Consider the following 22,893-nt stretch of genomic DNA (forward strand, 5'->3'; position numbering starts at 1 on the left):
AGAACAGTTATGGGCTCAGGCCCAATATGCCTTAAACAATATGAATTTGTAGAATGTGGGCTTGAAACCCAGGTTAGAAGCGTGTGAGGATTAAATGACAAACAAAAGATTGCAAGTAATTGGAAACAACAAAGAATATCGTCAATCAGCTTCCTCGGATGTAAACCGAGAGTTGTTCTTATATTATATCTTTGTCTTTGTTTCTTTTTCTTTTTAGGTTACAAAAAGTCCGTCCGTTTTTCTGTCTTAGATTGCTCTTTAAATACTACTTTTTTGAATACTTTGTACACGTGTTGCCTCACCTCCCCCTTAGCCTAGATATTTCTTTTCTCAGTGCCTTTGAATAGTAACCAGAAGTTTCTCTTCCACTGTTTAGGTGTCACTTCCCCATAAATGCGGCCAGGGTGGTAGGTGCAGGGTCTTTAATGTGGAGGTAGCAGCCTTTATCTTTGACATTTCTTCAACACCGGTGCTTCTGGGGCGTTCTAGGGTTCACCCCTCTTAACCATTGGCCTTAACCGTGTCATCCCCTAATCTTTACTATGAAATCCCGAGTTCTTCGGTGTTCATCCGAGGGTAAGCTCACCCTCGGCTGGATCCTCGGATCCTCAGCTGGATCCTCGGATCCTCAGCGTATGGGCCGACCCATAGTACTAACAAATTCTAAACCCAGGAGCAGGTCGGCCTTCCTTAACACGGCCCAAAAGGCCCACATTCCCATCAGGATCTTTTTACCCCCCCACAAGAGACATATAGATACCCTCATTATTATTTAAAATACTACTACTACTACAACAAAAGTGTAGTACCACTCAGTTAATGTCAAATGGCAAATGGACACTGGAGATATGAACAAAAAAGAATCGCAAAAACATGAAAACTTACATTATTCATTCTGGTGTAGTACTTACAATGGATCTTCTTTTGGGGACAAAAATGGCTCGAAACCAAATGAGTTTTGATCATTGATTATTGAATAAATAATAACCAGTTGAGAAATGTTTTTATTCGTTTGTTTATGTGTATATATATGTGTGTAGAAAATACTAAGATCACATATGTCTTCAAGTAGGGAAAAGCAGTAAACGAGTTATGCAACGTGTGCGCACGCGCGCACACATATATATATATATATATATATCTATAATATGACATATATAGGTTTTTTTTTAATTTTTAGAAACAGACGGTTGAAACTTAATTTCTTGCTGATTTATCATTTTATGTCATTTCTTGGTTCTCTGTCCTAGGTTGTGCGACATATACAATCTATTGATCCCGCCAAAGACTGAATCACCGACAGAAGGTGATCTTCTTTGTGTCTTTTATGTAAATGTACGAGCAGTGATAAGATGTAAAAGTTGTATAATGGATATGGGAGATCTCGCTGTTGTCACAATGGAGAACTATGTTTCCTGTACCAATAAGTTTATGGTGACAGTTTTTCTTTTTTCTTTTTTTAATATATATTATTTGGTGAGAAGGTAAGTCGTGTTTTTTTTTTTTGAGGGGAAGGTAAGTTGGTAGTTAACAAAAGTAAAAGTAGTGATAATGATGGATTAATGTGCAAGTGATTTTAGACTTATTGTATACCAATTACAGCTTAATAGATCAACAAATTATGGGAAAAAATTTTGTATCTTTAACCAAATTGTTATTTATTTGTACACAGAAAAAGTGATGCTTTTAAAAAAAAAATTATATAAGCAAATAAATTATATATGCTCCAACTTCTCTCTCTATTAAAAAAAACAAAAGCAAAAAAGTTCCAACTAAAAATTAACAAAACACACAAGAAATCCATGATAACCCACTTCTGGTATCGGCATTATCTGGCCCAGCAATATAGTGGTTCAAGAAGAGCCCAAAAAAAAAAAAAAAGGTGGGATTGGTTCACACTTCAGATCAGGTTTAGATAATGAAGCCCACTCTCAATCAATAACGGCATAAAAAAAATGAAACCAAAAGGCAATCTCAAAGCCATTCTGGAGTAAACAAAAAGATGATATATTCCCTCAGCTCCTCACTCTGAAGTCTTAACAATCCAAATGTTCTTAGTCTCTGACCTAAATAAAAGGATTATCCGATTCTTAGAGTTGCATTCTTCTCTGGCCTTCTAATTAGTATGTCAATTCCTCTATGCATAAATGTTCATAATTACAAAATGCTGTAGTATATGTAACGGGGCATCCATGATTCTTTAACCCTTCAACATGTTAGTGCATCTAATAATAATTTTTTATTTTAAAATTGAAATAAAATTGCAGTTGGGATCATCAATCTAAGATTAAAATGTTAGCAGTAGAGTATTATTAATGTTCAAAAGAACAGCATACATCTTTTTTTGATAAATAGATAGAATTTCAAGTTATAGCGTCTATTCCATAATAAGTACATTTTATTATTAGGCTAAAACATTAATTAATTTTTTATATAGGTAAGATTCAATTCTAAAAATAAAAAATAAAAAATTGAATTCAAACAATTGAATTTATTGAAATCCACAAATGATCATGCATTTTAATTAAGCACACATGAGTTAGGCTTCTAAAGGGGTACTATCCATTGATATAAGTCGTCATTATTGACAAGACTCATAAACATGGCTTCAACTTCTACTCAATGCACAAACATGTTTCCATATCTTAATATGTCCAATGTGTTAATACACCGAACAAAATTTGTCCCAAAAACAAACATACGATATTCACACGATATTGATGATATCTAACTAGGGTGTATATTTTACTGCTTCCCATAAATAATAATAATAATAATAATAATAATAATAATAATATCAATATCTAGCTAGGGTATATATTTTACTGCTTCCCATAATAATAATAATAATAATAATAATAATAATAATAATAATAAAGAGGCCAGCTAGGATGCTTCTTAGCTGAGTGTCATTAATTTGCAACCTTTTTGTCAAATAGAGGAAGCCAACATCTTACTACATATTGACCCCCCTTTGCAATAAATTAATAGCCCCATGTTAGTATGTTACCTAAAAGAAAGAAATGCCGTTTTTGAAATGATGGGTTTTCATGTGCTTGACACTAACCTAAAAGTACTTGTATCCATCCATCCATGGTACTTTATTCTGGTAAAAATAAAAGATTCCACGGTACAAAAAAAATGGCGGTAGGAGGGCCACCGTCAAAATTTGAATCACCTGATTTCAACACTTTGTTAAAATTCACCACCACCTTCCCAATTAACTTACGTGTTACAGACAAAAGAGATGGCCAGATGGGGAGGGTTTTGTGGTGTTCGTGGTTTGCACATGGACAAAAAAAAAATAGAGTGGGATCAAGAAAATCATAGCCAATTTTTATTAGCTTTTTTATCTCCACTTTGCAACGCCATTATTATTTTTTTTCGTAATGACGGATGAAAAGGTCTCATATCTAATTTATTTTTCACTTTACCACGTCACTATTTTTTGCAATAATATGTGAAGAGAAATGATATATTGACAATCTTTTCATAATATTTTTATAACAAATTTTAAGTAATAGATTGTTATTTGATGTGAGTATGTGACTAGCAGATAAAAAGTAATTTCAGTAATAAATTTTAAATTAAAACTAAAAACAACTTACTATTTAAGATTTATTTTGAAAATATTATAAAAATATTGTGGAAATAACGCTTCTCATTTTTAAAATATCTAATTTTACCTTCAGATTACCGCATCAGCATTTTTCATCATTTTTTGTAATAACGTGAAGGTCTCATAGTTTTTGTTAAAATATCTGATGAAGCAGTATCTCGTTGATTTGCTTGGATTCGTCCAGATGGCTCCTGGAAGTACTCTGACGAGCCTGCGGGAGCAGGAATTTACTCAAGTGGTCACCGGTGTGGTGCCTGCCACAACACCTCCGATGATAAAGTCAGTATCGAAGAAGATAATAATTGAAATACCAAAAAAAATGATTCAGGTGTGATGTTGTTTCTATGTACCTTGTATTGGTGTTGTGAGGGTTTTATATACCCTTGGGGATTGTAGCCGTTGGAGTGTTAACGACTCCCTGATAACGTCTCTGGTGGAGTTATGGACTTTAATGCGTTCCCATCGGTTCGTCCGGCTGGTCTTGTAACGTTTGGAGCTTTATTGGCAGCATTGAATGGCATTAATTCTTTTTGATGACGCGGCTACTAGTCATGTTCGTCCGTGAAGGCAGATTCGTCTATATTTATCCTCGTCAGTTACATATTCGTCAGTACCATTAGATGCCCCCGGGCTTTATGGTCGTCAGTGACGATCGTGGAAGCCGAACAGTTTTTTTTTTTTTTTTTTTAGGATTTCGTGCCGCATTGAATGCGTTATGGCAGCGTTACGTGGGTCGTGGCCACGTGGCGTGATGTGGTTGGAGAGGGACTGACCCTTGGGTTTCCCGCCGATTTTCGGTTTTCACTTCTATTTGGCTTTTAAACTCATTTCTCTGCACTTTACTTTTTCATTTCCTTCCAAACTCCAGTTCTTCTCCTCTAAGCATCCTCCCCGTACGTTTCTTTGCTCCTTTTTTTTATGTATATATATATTTTTGGGTGATCGGTGCTAATTTCCTTCGTCCTCGTGCAGCTAAACGAAGACCGAAGTTGAAAAGCAGGTACAAGGAGCGTGTTGAGGCGGCCATCACTTATTCCCAATCCATTGACAATTGGGACGACTTGGTAGACCCGAGGACACTCGCTTTCTACAACCTCGGCCCCGATCCGTCTCCCTACGTCTTACGGAGCCTTGATATCGAGGGAAAGAAGAGTAAGCTTCTGAGTTCGTCGATCTCGACCCCGAGGCTATACTTGTTTAATTTACTCTTTCTCTTACAAATTTTTCCCTTTTGCAGAGATGACGACGAAATTCAACAAGGGCATGTATGAAAAAATGAGGTCCAAGAAAGACGAACCCTTGTCGAACCTCGGGAAGAAGGTGGTTCGAGTGAAAGGCAAGGTTGCTTCCGTTACTCCGACGGTCTCGACCACGCTCGTGGTTTCGGGTGCCGAGACGACAAGGACGGCTTCTCCGGCCACTTCAGTAGAAGAAATTCCGACACCTGCTTCCAAGAGGCCTCGCACATCGGATAAAGAAAAGGAGGCCGCAAGCTCGTCCACTATTTGGGATGACGAGAGGTTGGCGAAGGATCGGGCTCATGGGGTCGTGAATGCTGAGGACCTGAAGGTGCTTTCAGGTTCGACTCCAGCTGAGTTGATGGGTCGTCATATCCATAAACTCGTCCAGGTAAATCGTTTGTTTCTCATGACGCCTTTACATATATGCCCCTCTCTTTCTTATTTATTCTTTTGCATGCCCCTCTTCTTTTTTTTCTTTTTTTCTTTTTAGGTGTTGGGGGAAGCCGTCCATTTTTCAGCGGAGTATCAAGCTCAGGAGGCCAAGGTCGAGTCTTCGCTTTCTCGGATCAAAGTCCTGGAGATGGAGAACTCGAGGCTGAAGAGGGAACTGACAACCGCGATGGAGGATGTTCACCAATACAACAGACTAAAGAGGGCTTCCAGCAGACTAAAGAGTACAACTCCGTGCTCTTCAGCTGGTACTTTAAGGGGTTTGAGCTCTTGAGGAGGTATTGCATCAAGCATCCTTCCGAGGTGGATTTGGTGGCGCTGGATATGGAGGAGGTCGACAAGGAGATCTCTGCTGACGAGGCTGCCCTAGCCGCCGCCGCCGAAGCTCCGGGGGACGTTCTTGATGCTCGCGTCATCGATGCCCCTGCCCTCGATGCCCCAGCTGAAGACGATGCCGATTCGGATGTCTGAACCTGAAATTAAGAAGTTTTTATTATTTTTTTTTTTTGAGGTGCCTGACATGTTTTTCAGGCTCAATTTCCTGGACAACTAGAAATTTTCATGTGTATTTTTAGCCCAGTGTTTATGGGTTTTTTTTTTTTTTTTTTTTTGGAACAATGGCCTTTGGTTTTAGGCTTTTATAATATCACATCTACTTGGACATATTCTGCTATGAAAAAATTTTTTGTATCCGTCAGTAATGTTTGCCCAATTGATGGGAACGTTATCACTTAAGCCTTCTCCTGTACATAGGCGTTTTTTTTTTTTTTTTTTTTTTTTTTTTGTCTTCGTCAGTGATGTGCCTCCGTCTATGCGGAACCTCATTACTTAGACAAAAGTTCTTGGCTTTTGTATTCGTCAGTAATATACTTCCGTCTATGCGGAACTTTATTACGTAGACAAAAGTTCTTTGCTTTTGTCTTCGTCAGTAATATACTTCCGTCGATGCAGAACCTTTTTACTTAGACAAAAATTCTTTGCTTTTTTTTTATTCGTCAGTAATGTACATCCGTCGATGCGGAATCTTATTACTTAGACAAAAGTTCTTTGCTTTTGTCTTCGTCAGTAATGTACATCCGTCGATGCGGAATCTTATTACTTAGACAAAAGTTCTTTGCTTTTTTTTTATTCGTCAGTAATGTACATCCGTCGATGCGGAATCTTATTACTTAGACAAAAGTTCTTTGCTTTTGTCTTCGTCAGTAATGTACATCCGTCGATGCGGAATCTTATTACTTAGACAAAAGTTCTTTGCTTTTGTCTTCGTCAGTAATGTACATCCGTCGATGCGGAATCTTATTACTTAGACAAAAGTTCTTTGCTTTTGTATTCGTCAGTAATGTACATCCGTCGATTCGGAATCTTATTACTTAGACAAAAGTTCTTTGCTTTTGTCTTCGTCAGTAATGTACATCCATCGATGCGGAATCTTATTACTTAGACAAAAGTTCTTTGCTTTTGTATTCGTCAGTAATGTACATCCGTCGATGCGGAATCTTATTACTTAGGCATTTTTTTTTTTTTTAACTCTCCGATACTTGATACTTGTATGAACACATCATTTGAACCATCATTTCATTAATTTTGAGTAATTAGTACATTCTTGATCTATCTCTGTTGGTGGTACTTCTTCAAGTTTTCTATGTTCCAAGGTCGCGGGAGTTTTTGTCCGTCCAGGGTCTCCAAGTGATAGCTGCCTTGTCGGGAGTAGTGCACGACCTTGTAAGGTCCTTCCCATGTGGGGCCAAGTTTCCCGTGGGCAGAGTCTCTAGTTGCAGTCGTCACCTTACGTAAGACGAGATCGCCAATTTCTAGTCTTCTGAGCCTGACCCTTTTGTTGTAGTATTCAGTCATCTTCTGCTGGTACTTCATCGTCCTGTTCGAGGCTTTGTCCCTCACCTCGTCTAAGCAATCCAGATTGATTCGAAGCTGGTCGTCGTTGTTCTCTTCGCGGAAAACTTCTCGCCTGGTGCTGGCCATACCTACCTCGACTGGGATTACTGCTTCAGTGCCATAAGTGAGCCTGAAAGGCGTCTCTCCCATGGGGGTTCTTGCTGTCGTCCTGTAGGCCCACAAAACATGGGGCAATTCTTCTGGCCACGCGCCCTTAGCATCGTCTAGTCGTGCTTTTATGATCCTGAGCAATGTTCGATTAGTTACCTCCGTTTGCCCGTTAGACTGTGGGTGCCCAGGCGACGAGAACTTATTCTTGATACCAAGCCCCGAGCAAAAGTCTCTAAATCCCTGGCTGTCGAACTGTCGGCCATTGTCTGAAATGATCGTATGCGAAATTCCAAACCTGCAAATTATATTTCTCCACACGAAGCTACGGATTCTCGCCTCTGTGATCGTTGCTATTGCTTCTGCTTCAACCCATTTAGTGAAGTAGTCGATAGCGACGAGCAAGAATCGTACCTGTCCTTTTCCCAGGGGTAACGGGCCGACGATATCGATCCCCCATTGTGCGAATGGCCAGGGGGAGGTAATCGTTGTCATCTTCTCTGCTGGCAGCCTCTGGACGCTCTCGAACCTCTGGCACTTATCGCACCTCTTGACGAGCTCCATAGCGTCTGCCTGCATAGTTGGCCAGAAATACCCTGCTCTAATAACCTTACTTACCAAGGATCTGGGCCCGGCGTGGTCCCCGCAAATCCCTTCGTGGATCTCGTGGAGGACGTACTTAGCTTCTTCCTCGTTGATACACTTCTTCCTCGTTGATACACTTCAAATAAGGCAAGGAGAACCCTCTTTTGTATAAGGTATCATTCAAAATTGTGAACCTGGCCGCCCTTGCTTTAATCTTCCTGGCCTTCATTGAGTCATGAGGGAGATGTCCGTCTTGAAGATATGAGACGATCGGTGCCATCCAACCACCTATGTTCTGGATGGGGAATACCGGGACTTCCTCGATGCTAGGGTATTTCTGAATCTCCATGAGAATCTCCTTGTTCGTTGGTTCCTCTATAGACGAGGCCATCTTGGCGACCTCGTCTGCCTCTGCATTCTGGCTTCTCGGGATCCTGACGAAATTCAGCTTGTCGAACCCACGAGCTAGATGTCTGACCAACTTGAGGTACTTCTGCATCCTTTCTTCCTTCGCCTCATACTCTTCCCTGATCTGCCCTATCGCTAGTTTCGAGTCACTCTGAATGAGCAAGTTCTTAATCCCGAGAGCATTGCCAAGTCTTAGTCCCGTCGGTATTCCTTCGTATTCAGCTTCGTTGTTGGTTGCCGGGAATTTTAATTGGACTCCATATTGGAGTTTTTCTCCATTGGGGGTGTTTATAATGACCCCTACTCCTCCCCTCTTTTGGGCTGACGATCCGTCAGTCTGAATCGTCCACCATTCCGCCTCGTCCATGCCGTTACCATCGTCTGGGAGGGTGAATTCTGCTATGAAGTCCGCTAGAGCTTGTGCCTTGATGGCCGTTCTGGGATGGTATTCGATGTCGAACTGGCTGAGTTCGATTGCCCACTGGACCAATCTCCCAGCTGCTTCAGGCTTGTTCATGGATTTCCTGATGGGCTGATCCGTCATTACAAGGATAGGGTGTGCTTCGAAGTATGGTCGTAGCTTTCGCGAAGCCACTATTAGGGCGAAGACAATCTTCTCAATCCTGGGGTATTTTGCCTCTGCTCCTTGGAAGGCTTGACTGACATAATAAACTGGGAGCTGCTTCTTGTCTTCTTCTCGGATTAAGGCCGCACTGACGGCTGTGGATGAGGCTGCCAGGTATAAATAAAGGCTCTCTCCTGCCTTTGAGGGACTCAAGACGGGCGGGCTGCCTAGGTAGCGCTTGAGTTCTTGAAAAGCTGCCTCACACTCGTCAGTCCAGGCGAACGCTTGTTTCAACGTTTTGAAAAATGGGAGACATTTGTCCGTCGCTTTAGAGACGAACCTATTCAGTGCAGCTATTCTTCCCGTGAGCTTTTGGACTTCTTTGATGGTTTTGGGGGATGCCATGTCGAGTATCGCTTGCACCTTCTCCGGATTTGCTTCTATTCCCCTTTGGGATACCATGAACCCTAAGAATTTTCCCGAAGCTACCCCAAAAACACACTTACTAGGATTGAGCTTCATCTGGTATTTTCGGAGGGTATTAAAGGTTTCTCCCAGGTCGTCCAGGTGAGTCAACTCTTCTTTGCTCTTGACGAGCATATCGTCCACATACACTTCCATATTTCTTCCAATTTGCTTGCTGAACATCTTGTTCACCAATCTTTGGTACGTTGCCCCTGCGTTCTTCAGTCCGAAGGGCATTACCTTATAGCAGTAGAGTCCTTGGCTTGTGATGAATGCGGTTTTTTCCTGATCTTCCTCAGCCATCTTTATCTGGTTGTAACCTGAAAATGCATCCATGAATGTTAGTAATTTATGTCCAGCCGTAGAGTCTACCAACTGATCTATCCTCGGCAGTGGAAAACTATCTTTCGGGCAGGCTTTGTTTAGGTCCGTGAAGTCTACACACATTCTCCATTTTCCATTCGCTTTCTTCACTAACACGACGTTGGCCAGCCATTCGGGATAATAAACTTCTCGGATGAAGTCTGCCTGCAACAATCTGTTAACTTCTTCCATGATTGCTTGGTTTCGTTCGGGGGCAAAGACCCGTCGTTTCTGCTGGACGGGTTTCTTCTCAGGATCTGTCTTCAACTCGTGCTGGATTACCTGGCATGGTATGCCCGGCATATCTTCGTGACTCCATGCAAATACGTCCAAATTTCCTTTAAGGAAACGGACGAGTTCATTCCTCATCTCGGGGTTTATAGTTGTACCTATCCTTGTCACCTTCGAGCTTTCCCCCTCAACGAGTTCCACCGTTTCTAGGGCTTCCATGTTGTCTTCTTTTTCTCTTTCAATCGTCCACGTGTGGTTTTCTCCTGCAGCCAACACGGCTTGGTAGCATTCTCTAGCTAAGACTTGGTCTCCTTTTACCTCACCGACTCCGTCCTCAGTTGGGAATTTTATCTTTAGGCAGTAGGTGGACGTTGCTGCCCTCCATTGGTTGAGCGTGGGCCTCCCAATGATCACATTGTACGAAGAGGGGCAGTCTACAACCAGGAAGTCCAGATGACGGGTCTGCTGCTTCGGGTAGGCGCCTATCGTGACTTTTAGTGTCACAATGCCCTTGGGGTATACCCGGTCACCGCTAAAGCTGACGAGGGGGGACTCAAACGGACGCAATCTACCAGGACCTAGTTTCAATTGTTGGAAGGCCGATAGGTACATAATGTCTGCAGAGCTACCGTTGTCGACGAGGATCCTTTTAGTATTGAACCCTTCAATTGTGAGTGCTATCACCAGAGGGTCGTTATGGGGCTGCCTGACTCCCCTCGCGTCCTCTTCGCTGAAGAATATATCTTGGTTCGTCCGTCTGTGTTTCAACGGGGGTTCCATATGGACACTGTTTACTTGTCTCTGGTATGCTTTCTTGAGGGACCTGTACGATCCCCCCATGAAAGGTCCTCCTGCTATCGTGCTTATCTCCCCGATTACTTCTTGTGGTTGAGATCGGCGGCTCTCGTTTTTGGACGAGGGCTCTTGTTGGCTCGCGTCGCCCTCTCTGAACCTGCTGGAGTCCCCCTTCTTGACAAACTTCTGAAGTTTTCCTTTCTGTATCAGTTCTTCTATCTGTCCCTTCAGATCTCTGCAATCTTCTGTGTAATGGCCGTGGTCCTTGTGGAATTGGCAGTATTTGCTCTTGTCCCGTACACTTGGTGACGAATGCAAGGGTCTTGGCCACCTTAGGTGGTGTTGATCCTGGATCTGTGTCAAAATTTTGTCAACAGGCATAATTAGGGGTGTGAATTTTACCGGTCGTGGAGCTTTCTCGTCTTTTCGTCTGTCGGTGTCACCTCCCCGACGGCTCGGACGCTCCCTCTTTTGTCCCTTGCGTTCGTCTTCCTTCCTTCCTTCCGTCTTTAGCTTCCCCTCGTCTACGATGGCTGCCAGTGCGTCCTCAGCGTTCATGTACTTTTGAGCTTTCAACAACATCTCTGCCATCGTCCGGGGCGGATTTTTTGCTAACGAGACGACGAATTCTCTGGACTTAAGCCCTGCTTTAAATGTCGTCAGCTGGACCTTATCGTCTGCATCGTCCACCTCTAGAGTCTCCCGAGTGAAGCGTTTTACATACGATCGCAAGGTCTCCCTCTCTCCTTGCTTAATAGTGAGTAGGTGATCCGCTGGTCTTTTGGGACGTTGCCCCCCGACGAAATGGCGCAGGAAAGCACTACTTAACTGCTCAAAGTTGTCGATGGACGAGGTGGGCAATCTCGTGAACCATTCTCGTCCAGCTCCCTTCAGCGTAGTGGGGAATGAACGACACATGATCTCGTCAGGGGGCTGTTGAAGACCTAAGGTCGTCTTAAAGGTGTTAAGGTGATCTTGGGGGTCCTTGAGCCCGTCAAAAGGCTCAAGCTGAGGTAGCCGAAATTTCGCTGGTACCGGTCGTTCCAGGACTGCTATGGTAAAAGGGGAGTCCGTCGCTCTGACCATTTTGTCCAGGCTTCGATCAGTCTTCTCTTTGATGGCGTTTCGTAATTCATCCATCTCCTTCCTCATCTCTTGGAGGATGTCAGAATGCTGCTCTTCTGGGGTTACCGTTCTCCGTCGGTCACTCCTTCCATGGCTATCCCCTTCGTCTTCTTGAACAGCTCTTGACCGGTTCTCTTCTTGCTGTAACCTCTGTCTCATCTCTTGATTCTGTCTTGTGAGCTCTTCAACGGTGGCTGCGAGATTTCGGACTTGCTGTGCCAAGTCCGCTGAGTCCTGGTTGGATTCCATCTGGAGCTGGTAGGAACTGCGTTCTCGTTGTATGAGAAAGTCGTTCCCACAGACGGCGCCAAACTGATGAAGCAGTATCTCGTTGATTTGCTTGGATTCGTCCAGATGGCTCCTGGAAGTACTCTGACGAGCCTGCGGGAGCAGGAATTTACTCAAGTGGTCACCGGTGTGGTGCCTGCCGCAACTCCTCCGATGATAAAGTCAGTATCGAAGAAGATAATAATTGAAATACCAAAAAAAATGATTCAGGTGTGATGTTGTTTCTATGTACCTTGTATTGGTGTTGTGAGGGTTTTATATACCCTTGGGGATTGTAGCCGTTGGAGTGTTAACGACTCCCTGATAACGTCTCTGGTGAAGTTATGGACTTTAATGCGTTCCCATCGGTTCGTCCGGCTGGTCTTGTAACGTTTGGAGCTTTATTGGCAGCATTGAATGGCATTAATTCTTTTTGATGACGCGGCTACTAGTCATGTTCGTCCGTGAAGGCAGATTCGTCTATATTTATCCTCGTCAGTTACATATTCGTCAGTACCATCAATATCTATGATTAAAAAATATTTAAATGAATTAGTTTCAAGTAACTATAACTGTGTTGATATTGTAACGTATTATCAAATTTTTCACTTACATTCTTTACCTTTCTCATCTGTACAAAATATTTATAAAATAAAATCAATAATTATTTTATTTATAAAACATTCAAAAAAAATTTCAATTTTAAAATTCACACAAATTGTTAAGATCTTTGTATATCAGCGTATTCCTTGCCAAATTTACATGTAATTTTTACATTCTAAAATTCATTGTAATCATCTACCTTCACCCTCTTCATTTCCAAATTCAACGAGAGGAGATTCAATACCACACACACATTGATACGATAGTGAGCTTTAAAGCTCTCTATACCCTCAAGGGTGTCTACTAGATGAGCAAATCTACCCATTTGAAAGATAGTTAAAGGTATTGGGAAGACGAGGTAGAGTTAGAAAGGCCGAGGAGGAAAAGGTTCTAAATTTAAAGAAAGAGAGGCCAAGGGTAACTTACAGAAGAGAAAAAGAGTTCCTCAGACTAATTCTTGAGAGTTAAAAATGCAAAAAGTAAAGCAACTGAAAGCTTCAAGCAACATATATAGGAAGGGAAAAAGTAAGCGGGACAATTCCCACCCAAGTCCCTGTAAAATTTTCCACCGTAGGATATCCATCGAATCGTAAAACGTGGGGAACATGACGCCGTAAGAAATAAATGCAAACGTGCCCTAGATGCCAAAGCGTCAGGAGCGTGCTTTTGGGCAGTTGAAAAGACACCTGCACAGAACGAGATGACGTAAGAGCAGAGTAGAATAATTACTAGAATATCAAAATCCCCCTTTTTCCCGAGGAGCAAAAGGGTGGAATTTCAAGGAGCTATTATAGGGATAAAGGGCCCAGAAAAGGATATTGGGCCGTGTCCAAGGACATTAAGTCATCCGAGGACAGGTAGACATTAATAAGGACGTACAAAGTAGTAAGCTATGGAATCGTAAAGGATTGGAAGTGTAGTCTGAGTAGAAATACTTCCTCAACTAAGTAGAGTAGGGGTTAAAGGTTTGACATTTCATCAAGAACAACACACCAGACGATCATACTAGTAAAGATAAGCATCAAAAGGGAATAAGAAAAAGGAAAGTTGGGAAATATCTAGGAGAAAGTTACTACCACCGCATTGAATGCTCTGCAGCTAACTCTCTAGCTGCATTAATGTGAAAGTGATACTTGAGCAGAGACATTCAGCCTTACAGCAACTCACAAAGACTTCAGGAAGGTGGTGATGGGATATGAATCAACACCAGCAATTTGATTTACACGTGGAGGGCTGAGATGAAGTAAAACAGGGGAATATAAAGAAGAAAAACCCCATTACAGAGGGAGATTGGATAATCTGGAGAAAAGAAACTATATACTGAAGAATTGTAATTGTGTTAAGTCTAAGAGAAATATATAAGAACTATCATCCTCGGACTTTGCCGAGGAGGATTTTCTTTGCATTAAACTGTTTATTCATACTTTCAAATATCATTTAGCCTACTGTGATTACTGTCCAATGCCTTGGAGTTCAGTTTCTAGCCCATTCTCTACAAATTCATTTTTTAGGGCTCTTTGGGCCTTAATCCTTTTCAATTTTGGGCTTTCCAAGCTAAACATGCCCTTACTAATATGATTAACGTTCTTCTAAAAAAAAAGTGAGTAATGTTATATGTGATAGACTACTAACGAACTCACTATTGTTTATTCCATTGTAACTAAATGTTAACTAACTTTGCTAATCTAATTCAACCATTTGTATCTCAATATATCATCCACCTAAGCTATTCTAAAACTCTCTCTTTTCTTTATCACATAAAATAATAATAATAATAATAATAATAATAAAATCTCTCTTTCTTTATCACAGAAATAATAATAATAATAATAATAATAATAATAATAATAATAATAATAATAATAATAAGAAGAAGAAGAAGAAGAAGTTCGAATTGGGTAAGGATGGGTGTAAAACCCATGTTTTACATTATCTAATAAGAGATTATCACATTAGCTTTTTACTTAAAACTCAATACATTATATCACACATAATAACATATCAATAAACTCACAATTAAGTTGGATTTTCAAATGGGTATTAGAATTGATTGAGTGTGGTTGTACTTAATTTTTAATATGTAATATTATGATGTGACATGTTGAAATTGGAAGGGTAAAACTTGAATTTTACACCACACCCTTATAGAATTTAATTTCTAAAAAAAAAAATCTCTCTCAATTTTTTCCATATTCTTTTTAGAAAGTAATTGCATCAAATTAAGTCAATTTTAAATTTATTTTTTTTATGATGGCCACTCATGCTTGACAGGCAAATGAATTACGCTAGTTAGGCCTAGAACGATGGATTCAGTTTCATTTATTCAAATCTTTATTAGCTATTCTTTATTAGAATCTTTTATAAAAGTATAACTTTTTTTTGTTTATAAAAAAAAATACTCTTTTTTTTTAATATATATTGGTTCTATCTAGACATGGCAAAATGGGTCAAAATTTTCTGTCTCAATTTTACCCGAAAAATACTCGACCCAAACCCGATTTTTTTGACCCAAAACAAAAACTGGTTGACCCGTGACCCAACCCTTGTTTTTTACGGGTCAACTCGACTCGAACCCAAACAATTTTTTAGAAAATTTTTTTTGGTAAAAAAAAATAAAGATAATATTAGTTTAATTGTTTGTTGTGAGCTTTAAGGAAACAATTGTAATAGATTATAAAATTAATTTTCAAGATTGTAAATTTCTTATATGTTTTTATTTTGTGTCAAATGAGTTATCCAATAAATCATCTGTAATTTTGTTTTATATTTTGGGATGTTGATATTGTGTAGAAATAAAACTTGTGTATTTGTTTTATTTATCTTTGTGTTATTTTGTTTTAAATAGCAATGTTAGGATTTGTATAATTTTAAAATTATTGAATAAGTATTAATAAGTTTAACTAAATTCATTCTTGATATAAGTGGTAAATTCAAAGTAATGCATTCTACATCAAGTAATTTGTTGCACATGACTTTCCAAATAGCAAATACATGATTTTTTTTTTCTTTATAAAAAAAAAAAGTTTATGTGAAAAATATGGATAAATCCGACCTGACCCGCAACCTGATTGACCCGAACCTGTTTTTAACCCGCTTAAAATAACCCTTTTTATCCGCAACCCATTTGATCCACAACCTAATTGACCCAACCCGCACCCAGCCCAACCCACCCATTTTGCCATGTCTAATTCTATCTGTTTTGGTTATCGGTAATGAGGCAAAAATACCAAAGCTTCATATTCATATCCACCAACTTGTCAGGCATTCTTACCAAAGTTAAAGAAAAGAGAATCAGTAAAGAATAGAGCAAATTAATTTAATAAAAAAAGATACAACATACAAGTACCGTATACTCTAGCTTCCAGCCTAGCAGTCACAAGGATATCCCATTTACTTTACTTTACTTTACTTTACAGACCCGAAAGAACAGTTATGGCCTCTTCCAGTTGTATATTAATTGTATCAAAAGGTTTCTCAAAGCCGGATAATAAGCCTTGGTACGAGTGTGCAGCAAACTCGTCAAAACCGACCAGACTCGACCCAATCTACTGGGTTGGGTCGGTTTTCAAGACTTAGTTGGTTGGGTTACAAAAAAAATTTTTATAGCGGGTTGGGTTGGGTTGGGTTTGGGTCATAAAATTCAAAACCCGCCAAACCCGACCCAACCCACCCATATATTTAATATATATATATATATATATTTAAAATATATTATATAATTAATAAATTTTTTAAAATAACTAGCTCTGCCTATCCTATATAAAAGTCAATTAATTCACACAAACCCTAGTAAATTACTATTGTTGTTTAGTCACTAGTGTTGTTTGCCTTTAAGGAGTTACATTGATACTAATCTTTGGGATTTTTAAATATATTTATATTTATATTTTTTTTTACTCAATTTAATAATAATAATAATAATAATAATAATAATTTGTCCAATCCATGGGTTCAACCCGACCCATGTGGGTTGGGTTGGGTTAGGTTGAATTTTTTTTGACCCACCATGGTGGGTAGGGTCAAAAAATCCCCTTAACCAGACCCAACCCGGCCCATGCACACCTCTAAGCCTTGGTGCCTGCATTTCTGTACGCATTCACAAGTCTACAACCAATATCAAATGCTCGATCGGTAACAATTGCGTACTGCAACCATAAATATTTTTACTATTTCGATTACATATTCTCTATATAAAAATTATATATATATATATATATATATATATATAAATTATAACCCGAGAGAAAATATAATGTTTAACACGACGACCACAAAAATTTAGTCTCAAAATTTATTCAATTGTGAATTCTTAACATAGTAATTAGGATTGACTATATGTATTTTTTTTAATCATTTTAGTCTATCCAAAATTATACTTTATTTCATTCATAAAAAATAAAAAAATAAAGTCGCACTTATCGCACGAAGTTCAACTTACAAACACTTCCATTTGGTTTTTAATAAGGATTTTTTAGTGTAGACAGAGAAGGAGATGTTGAGTTAGGTAAGGAGAGAAATTACTAATTGCTGATTTCTCTTTAAAATAATAACAAAGGTAGCTAATTTGGAGACAACGATCGTGCTCCATATGGTTACCGACAGGAGATAAAAACACAAAATTCTTCCACCAAAGGGCGAGCCAAAGAAGAAGGAAGAACAACATTGTGGGGTTGTATGATAGGTTTGGAGTGTGGCAAACCAAGGAGGATAAAATAGCCAACATAGTAAAGGAGTACTACAAGCAACTATATACTTCTTCCAATTCAATGGATGTGGAAAAGGTGATCAAATCAGTGGATCAGGTGGTGACCGAGGAAATGGCCCAATCCTTGACCCACACATACATAGAGGAAGAAGTGAAGACTGCTCTTAGGCATTGGGAGGTCGAGATACTTCTCACATTCTAACATTATTCTAGCCCCCAACATTTGTTGGATGTCACTTTTTACCTCCCACCTTGTATTCTTGCTAAAGAATAATAATGTTTTCTGCCTATTTATTGCTTGACCAGATGCCACTTCATATTTGCCCAAGAGATCTAGCAGTCTTTGACATTCTTCAACCATGGCTTGGCAAAATAACATAGTATCATCAACAAATAAAAGATGGGAGATACGTCCCCTGTTGGCTAGACAATACACCCTTAAGTGCTCGACTCTCTTCAGCTTTCCTCAATAAAGCAGACAACCCTTCCGTGCATAATAGGTACAAATATGGTGAGAGCAGGTCTCCTTGTTTTATTCCCCTTGTGGGAGTAATAAAACCCTTCGGTTCCCCATTGATAAGTACTAAATAGGATGCTGTAGTAATTGTCTCCGTGGCCATATTTACCCATCTACGGTCTAAGCCAAGCTTTAGCATTATACTTCGCAAAAAACCCTATTCCACTTGATCATATGCCTTGCTAATATCCAGCTTATTGCCATTTGTCCCACTTTGCCTTTCTATTTATTCCTCATCCCGTGTAGTATTTCATAAGCCACAGTGGTGTTGTCAATGATCAAACGATTCAGAACAAAAGCACTTTAGGCCTCAAAAAGAACATTTGGCAGCACAAGCTTTAATCTGTTTGTCATCACCTTAGATAAAATTCTAGATACAACATTAGTCAATCTTATAGGCCTATAGTCAGCCATCACCAAAGGATCATTCTTTTTTGGAATAAGAACTATATAAGTAAAATTCATTTTACACAGCATATGTCCAGAATTTAATACTGAAAGAATAGCCTTAATTACATCATCCCCCACAATATTCCAAAATTTCTGAAAGAAAAAAGGGGACATACCATCAGGGCCAGGGGATTTTGATGGGTGCATTTGGAAAAGGGCCTGTCTGACTTCTTCAGCTGTGTACCACTGTAATAGGGAAGCATTCATCTCTGATGTAAACCTCTTGTCCACCACATCTAGTACACTCCCCATATCCGTGGGATTTTCTGAAGTGAAGAGATTCTAGAAATAGTTTTTAGCAACCTGTGTAATCTGATCCTCAGATGTTTTCCAGCTACCATTTACATCCTAGATACCTGATATGTGATTTTTACGACGCTGCTGACTAGCTTGTTGGTGGAAAAATTTAGTATTTTTGTCTCCTACAGGTAACCAAATGGACTGAGACCTTTGCCTCTAAAAGAGTTTGTCTTGGTGTAGAATGGTCTTAATTTCTGATTTCAATGTTCTAATTCTTTGCATGTAGTCAGCCTTGTTCTCCCTTGATAGCTCTTCAAGTGCTGCATTTTTTTTCATTTAATTTTGTTTTAGAATTCCCCAAAGTAATTCTGCTCCAGTCCACCAAAGCATGTCGGCATTGCTTGATTTTTTCAAAAAGTTTAAACATTGGGCTCCCATTTCAGACAGGTAGTTCCCAAGCCTCACGGATCACCCTTTCACAATCTGGATGAGCAACCCACTTCTCTTCAAAACGCCTTGGCAGCCTCCTGTTCCCCCTAGGATTGACAGGTTCAACAGTTGATATTAGAATATGCACATGATCAGAATATGACACCTGGAGATGACTAACCTTGACATGGGGAAAAAGGGCTTTCCACTCAATGTTTGCACACGCCCTGTCAAACCTCTCTTGCACCAAGTCCTTGCCCAACCTTCCATTATCCCAAGTAAAGATATTACCTCGATAACCCAAGTCTGCTAGTCCACAAAACAAGAGTTCCTCCCTAAAGTCTAGCATCGACCTTAGAGGCCTAGGGAGTCTGCCCTGCTTTTCCTCCATGCTTAGAATTTCGTTGAAATCCCCACAACATAACCATGGATGCAAATTCCTAGCATAAAGGTGCTTGAGCAACTGCCATGAATCACGCTTTCTTTGTTCTTCAGGCCACCTGTAGAATCCGGTAAATCTCCAAACAGAATTTTCATCCCTAATCAACGCATCAATATGATGTGGTGAATAAGTTTGTACATGCAAATCAACGTCTTCCTTCCATAAAAGCACCAATCCACCCCTTCTATGAATACTTGGAACAACCACCATACATCAATAGGGTAAATCAGCCTGCACCCTTCGCATCTCTTCCACGGATTGTTTTGTCTCCATCAGAAACAAAACACTAAGAGCTTTTTCCCTCACTAAATGAGAGAGGACGTTAACTGTCGTTTAGTTCCCAAGCCTACGACAGTTCCAACTTAACAGATTCATTGGGCTTGGCAGTACTATTCATCAGCCTCCGCCGTTGGAATATTGCTATCATGGTTATCTCCCACAATTTTGCCACGCTTGATACTCTTGCAACATCCCTCCACCAAAATCTCATCCTTATCTGATACAGTTTCCTTGTACGTCCTCTTTGAACCCACAGCCACTGAACCCGAGAAGAAACAGGTGTGGAGAAGTTAGGGTTACATGTTGTTCTTTTCCACGTTTGCCCTACTAGTGTTTCTCGTGTCTCATGTGTTGCCCCACGTGATTGTTTAATGTTTCTGCTCTGATTCAAATCCACAAATACGTAATCCACAGTTACACTAATCAAGTTATCCGTTTCACATGGCTGTGTCATTTTCACCGCATCCATTTCTTGAATAAATTTTGTCGTGCTCACGTCTCCTTCATTATTTGAGAGACCGATTTCCTTTTGGGGTGAGGTAAATCCCGAGATTAATGTGTCCATTAAAACTGTTGTGGCCGCATGATTATCCTTGTCCATAATTATCGCCCCCAACGGTTTTTAAAGATTTGTAACGTATCCCTAAGTAAACTCGGTGCCAGCTTGATCACTAACTACGTCAGTTATGGGTGGTTGTGTGGTGCGAGACGGAGACCTGATGACGTGATCTCCCTCATCCATAGAGTCTCTGTATGGTGGTTGCTCGTCCCTTCTCTCTGAGTTTCTTGTGGGTCACTTGAAACCTGCCTTCGGCAACTCTCCATAAGGGTATCCACGCTAGTTTTGGTCCCTCAGGCAGGAGCATTCTTTTGCTTCATGGCCTATTTTCCCACACTAATAGCAGAACCGAACCAAGCGCTCATACTTGAAGCCGACACGAACCTTATCTCCCTCGGGGTTAGCTACCACTCCACTACGTCGTAGTGGTTTATCAAGGGGCAGTTCGACCCTCACCTTAACAAAGCGGGCCTGTTCGGATGAAAAAGCCTTGTTGTCTATCTCCACAACTTTCCCCAGTCCACCACCGATGTCCCTACAAGCTTCCTCAGACATTAAATCAAATGGCAAGCCCCACACCTGAACCCATAGTGTGATAGAGTTGAAAGTAACTGTACTGGCCGTCATGCCCCTCTCCCATCTCCGTAGGACTAGAGGGTGATTTTCAAAACTCCCCTGGCCATTGTGGATAACCCACTTCAGCTGACTTTCCAGCGCAAACTTGAATTGGAACAGACCACTTCCCACGTCCACAATCTTCAGATCGGATCCCATCTTCCACACCAACCTAATTAAAGATTTAGCAGCACCTTGGTTGTAAGAACGTGTTGTAAGGAAATGTCCAAGTAGACAGAGTGAGCATTCCTCAAGTATTTTGTCTCTGTGTGTTCCTCCAACCTTAATCACCTCCCCTTCTTCCTTAGTCAACGTGATATTCTGTATCCGCTCAATAAAATCCGAATCCATGCTACCAGGGAAGAGAGTTTGATTGTCCAAGACAAGAGAAAAATTGATTACTGAGGTCTGAGCTAGTTAAGAAAAGAAAAACACGGACTCACCTATAGTGAGAAGGAAGAAGCCTCACCAGTAGTGGGAGAGAAAACTCACCAGTCGTAAGAGAGAGAGATGTTCTCAAGAGGTATTATTAATTGGTGATAATCCCATGCATTTTCATAGCTAGCTAGCAATTCGACTAATGAATGAAACAACGTACAACCTGCAAATAAAATTACTTGAGGAACAAAGTCAAAAGCTGACAAACAAATAAGTTCAATGGAAAGTGTGTGTAACACTTTCTCACACTGACTCTAGCTAGTAGTAGTGTGTCACAAAATTTAACTGTTATACCTTGAGGAAGAAACTTCAGCTATTGCTCTCTTGCTATGTGAAGTAAATATTTTCTGAGACAGTTCTGGGAGCACAGTTAGCAAGTGAGGATTATGAGAGTAAGTACCAAAGGCTTTTTCAAGGGAAGGACCCATTAGATCTGCTGCCATGTGGACCCGATTGCAATAAAACCCAGGCCCATAATATGTTAAAGTTATAGGATCCATGATGTAAGTAAATATAGATTTTTATCAAAAAATAATTAATATTCTAATGGAGAAGTTGGGAATTTCAATCTCGCACATTTTCCACTTAATTAGATGGTAACAAATTAAATCACACCTAAAGCTAGTTGATATTCCTTACCATACCATGTCTCATCGTAATGAACATGTGGACGGTTTTTTCTCCCCACAATAAATTCTCTATATTTTTAAAAGGCTAAAATGCAAAGTTCACTTTCTAAATTTCTCTAAAATTCATTTCAGTTCTCTAACTTTACTTTCGTTTATTTTAGTCCTCTAAGTTTTAAATTTATTCAATTAAGGTCTTTTTGTCAACTTTTGCTAAAATTTTTTGAAAAAAAAAATCTAGAAAATATCTTTCACTCATTAATTGATTTTTTTTAATTTAAAAATTTTGAAGAAAATTTTAAAAAATTGGTAAATTAACAACATATAACAAAAGTTTATGGAAAAACTTTAATTAAATAAACTTGAAACTTAGAGGACTAAAATGAATTTTGGTGAAACATAGAAGATGAGTTCTGCATTTTAGCCTTTTTAAAACCAGTTTCATAGGATATAGCGAACACTAATTTTGAAGAAAATTTTAAAAAATTGGAAGAATAACAATATATAACAAAAGTTGATGGAAAAAGTTTAATTGAATAAACTTGAAATTTAGAGGACTGAAATGAATTTTGGTGAAACATAGAAGATGAGTTTTGCATTTTCGCCTTTTTAAAACTAGTTTCATAGGATATAGCAAACGCTAATTTTGAAGAAAATTTTTAAAAATTGGAAAATTAACAACTTATAACAAAAGTTGATGAAAAAAATTTAATTGAATAAACTTGAAACTTAGAGGACTAAAATGAATTTTGGTAAAACATAGATGATAAGTTTTGCATTTTAGCCTTTTTAAAAATAGTTTCATAGGATGTAGCGAACACTAATATTTAATATATTAAGAATTTAAAGAGTGGTAAGTTGAAGTCTTAATCATA

The 22,893-nt window shown here is 39.6% G+C and overlaps 2 protein-coding genes across 2 annotated transcripts; both read right to left on the reverse strand.

The window, feature by feature from the left end:
* Positions 1-19,069: 19,069 nt before the first annotated feature.
* LOC142612116 (uncharacterized) lies at positions 19,070-19,711 on the reverse strand. The gene has a single exon (XM_075784240.1). The coding sequence runs from the start codon at positions 19,709-19,711 to the stop codon at positions 19,070-19,072; it is 642 nt and encodes a 213-aa protein (XP_075640355.1).
* Positions 19,712-20,675: 964 nt separating this feature from the next.
* On the reverse strand, positions 20,676-21,305 carry LOC142612117 (uncharacterized protein At4g02000-like). The gene has a single exon (XM_075784241.1). It carries the CDS (start codon positions 21,303-21,305, stop codon positions 20,676-20,678), a length of 630 nt encoding a protein of 209 aa, XP_075640356.1.
* Positions 21,306-22,893: the final 1,588 nt, after the last annotated feature.

The sequence above is a fragment of the Castanea sativa genome, chromosome 10, assembly GCF_040712315.1.
Source record: "Castanea sativa cultivar Marrone di Chiusa Pesio chromosome 10, ASM4071231v1".
NCBI classification, from domain to species: domain Eukaryota; kingdom Viridiplantae; phylum Streptophyta; class Magnoliopsida; order Fagales; family Fagaceae; genus Castanea; species Castanea sativa.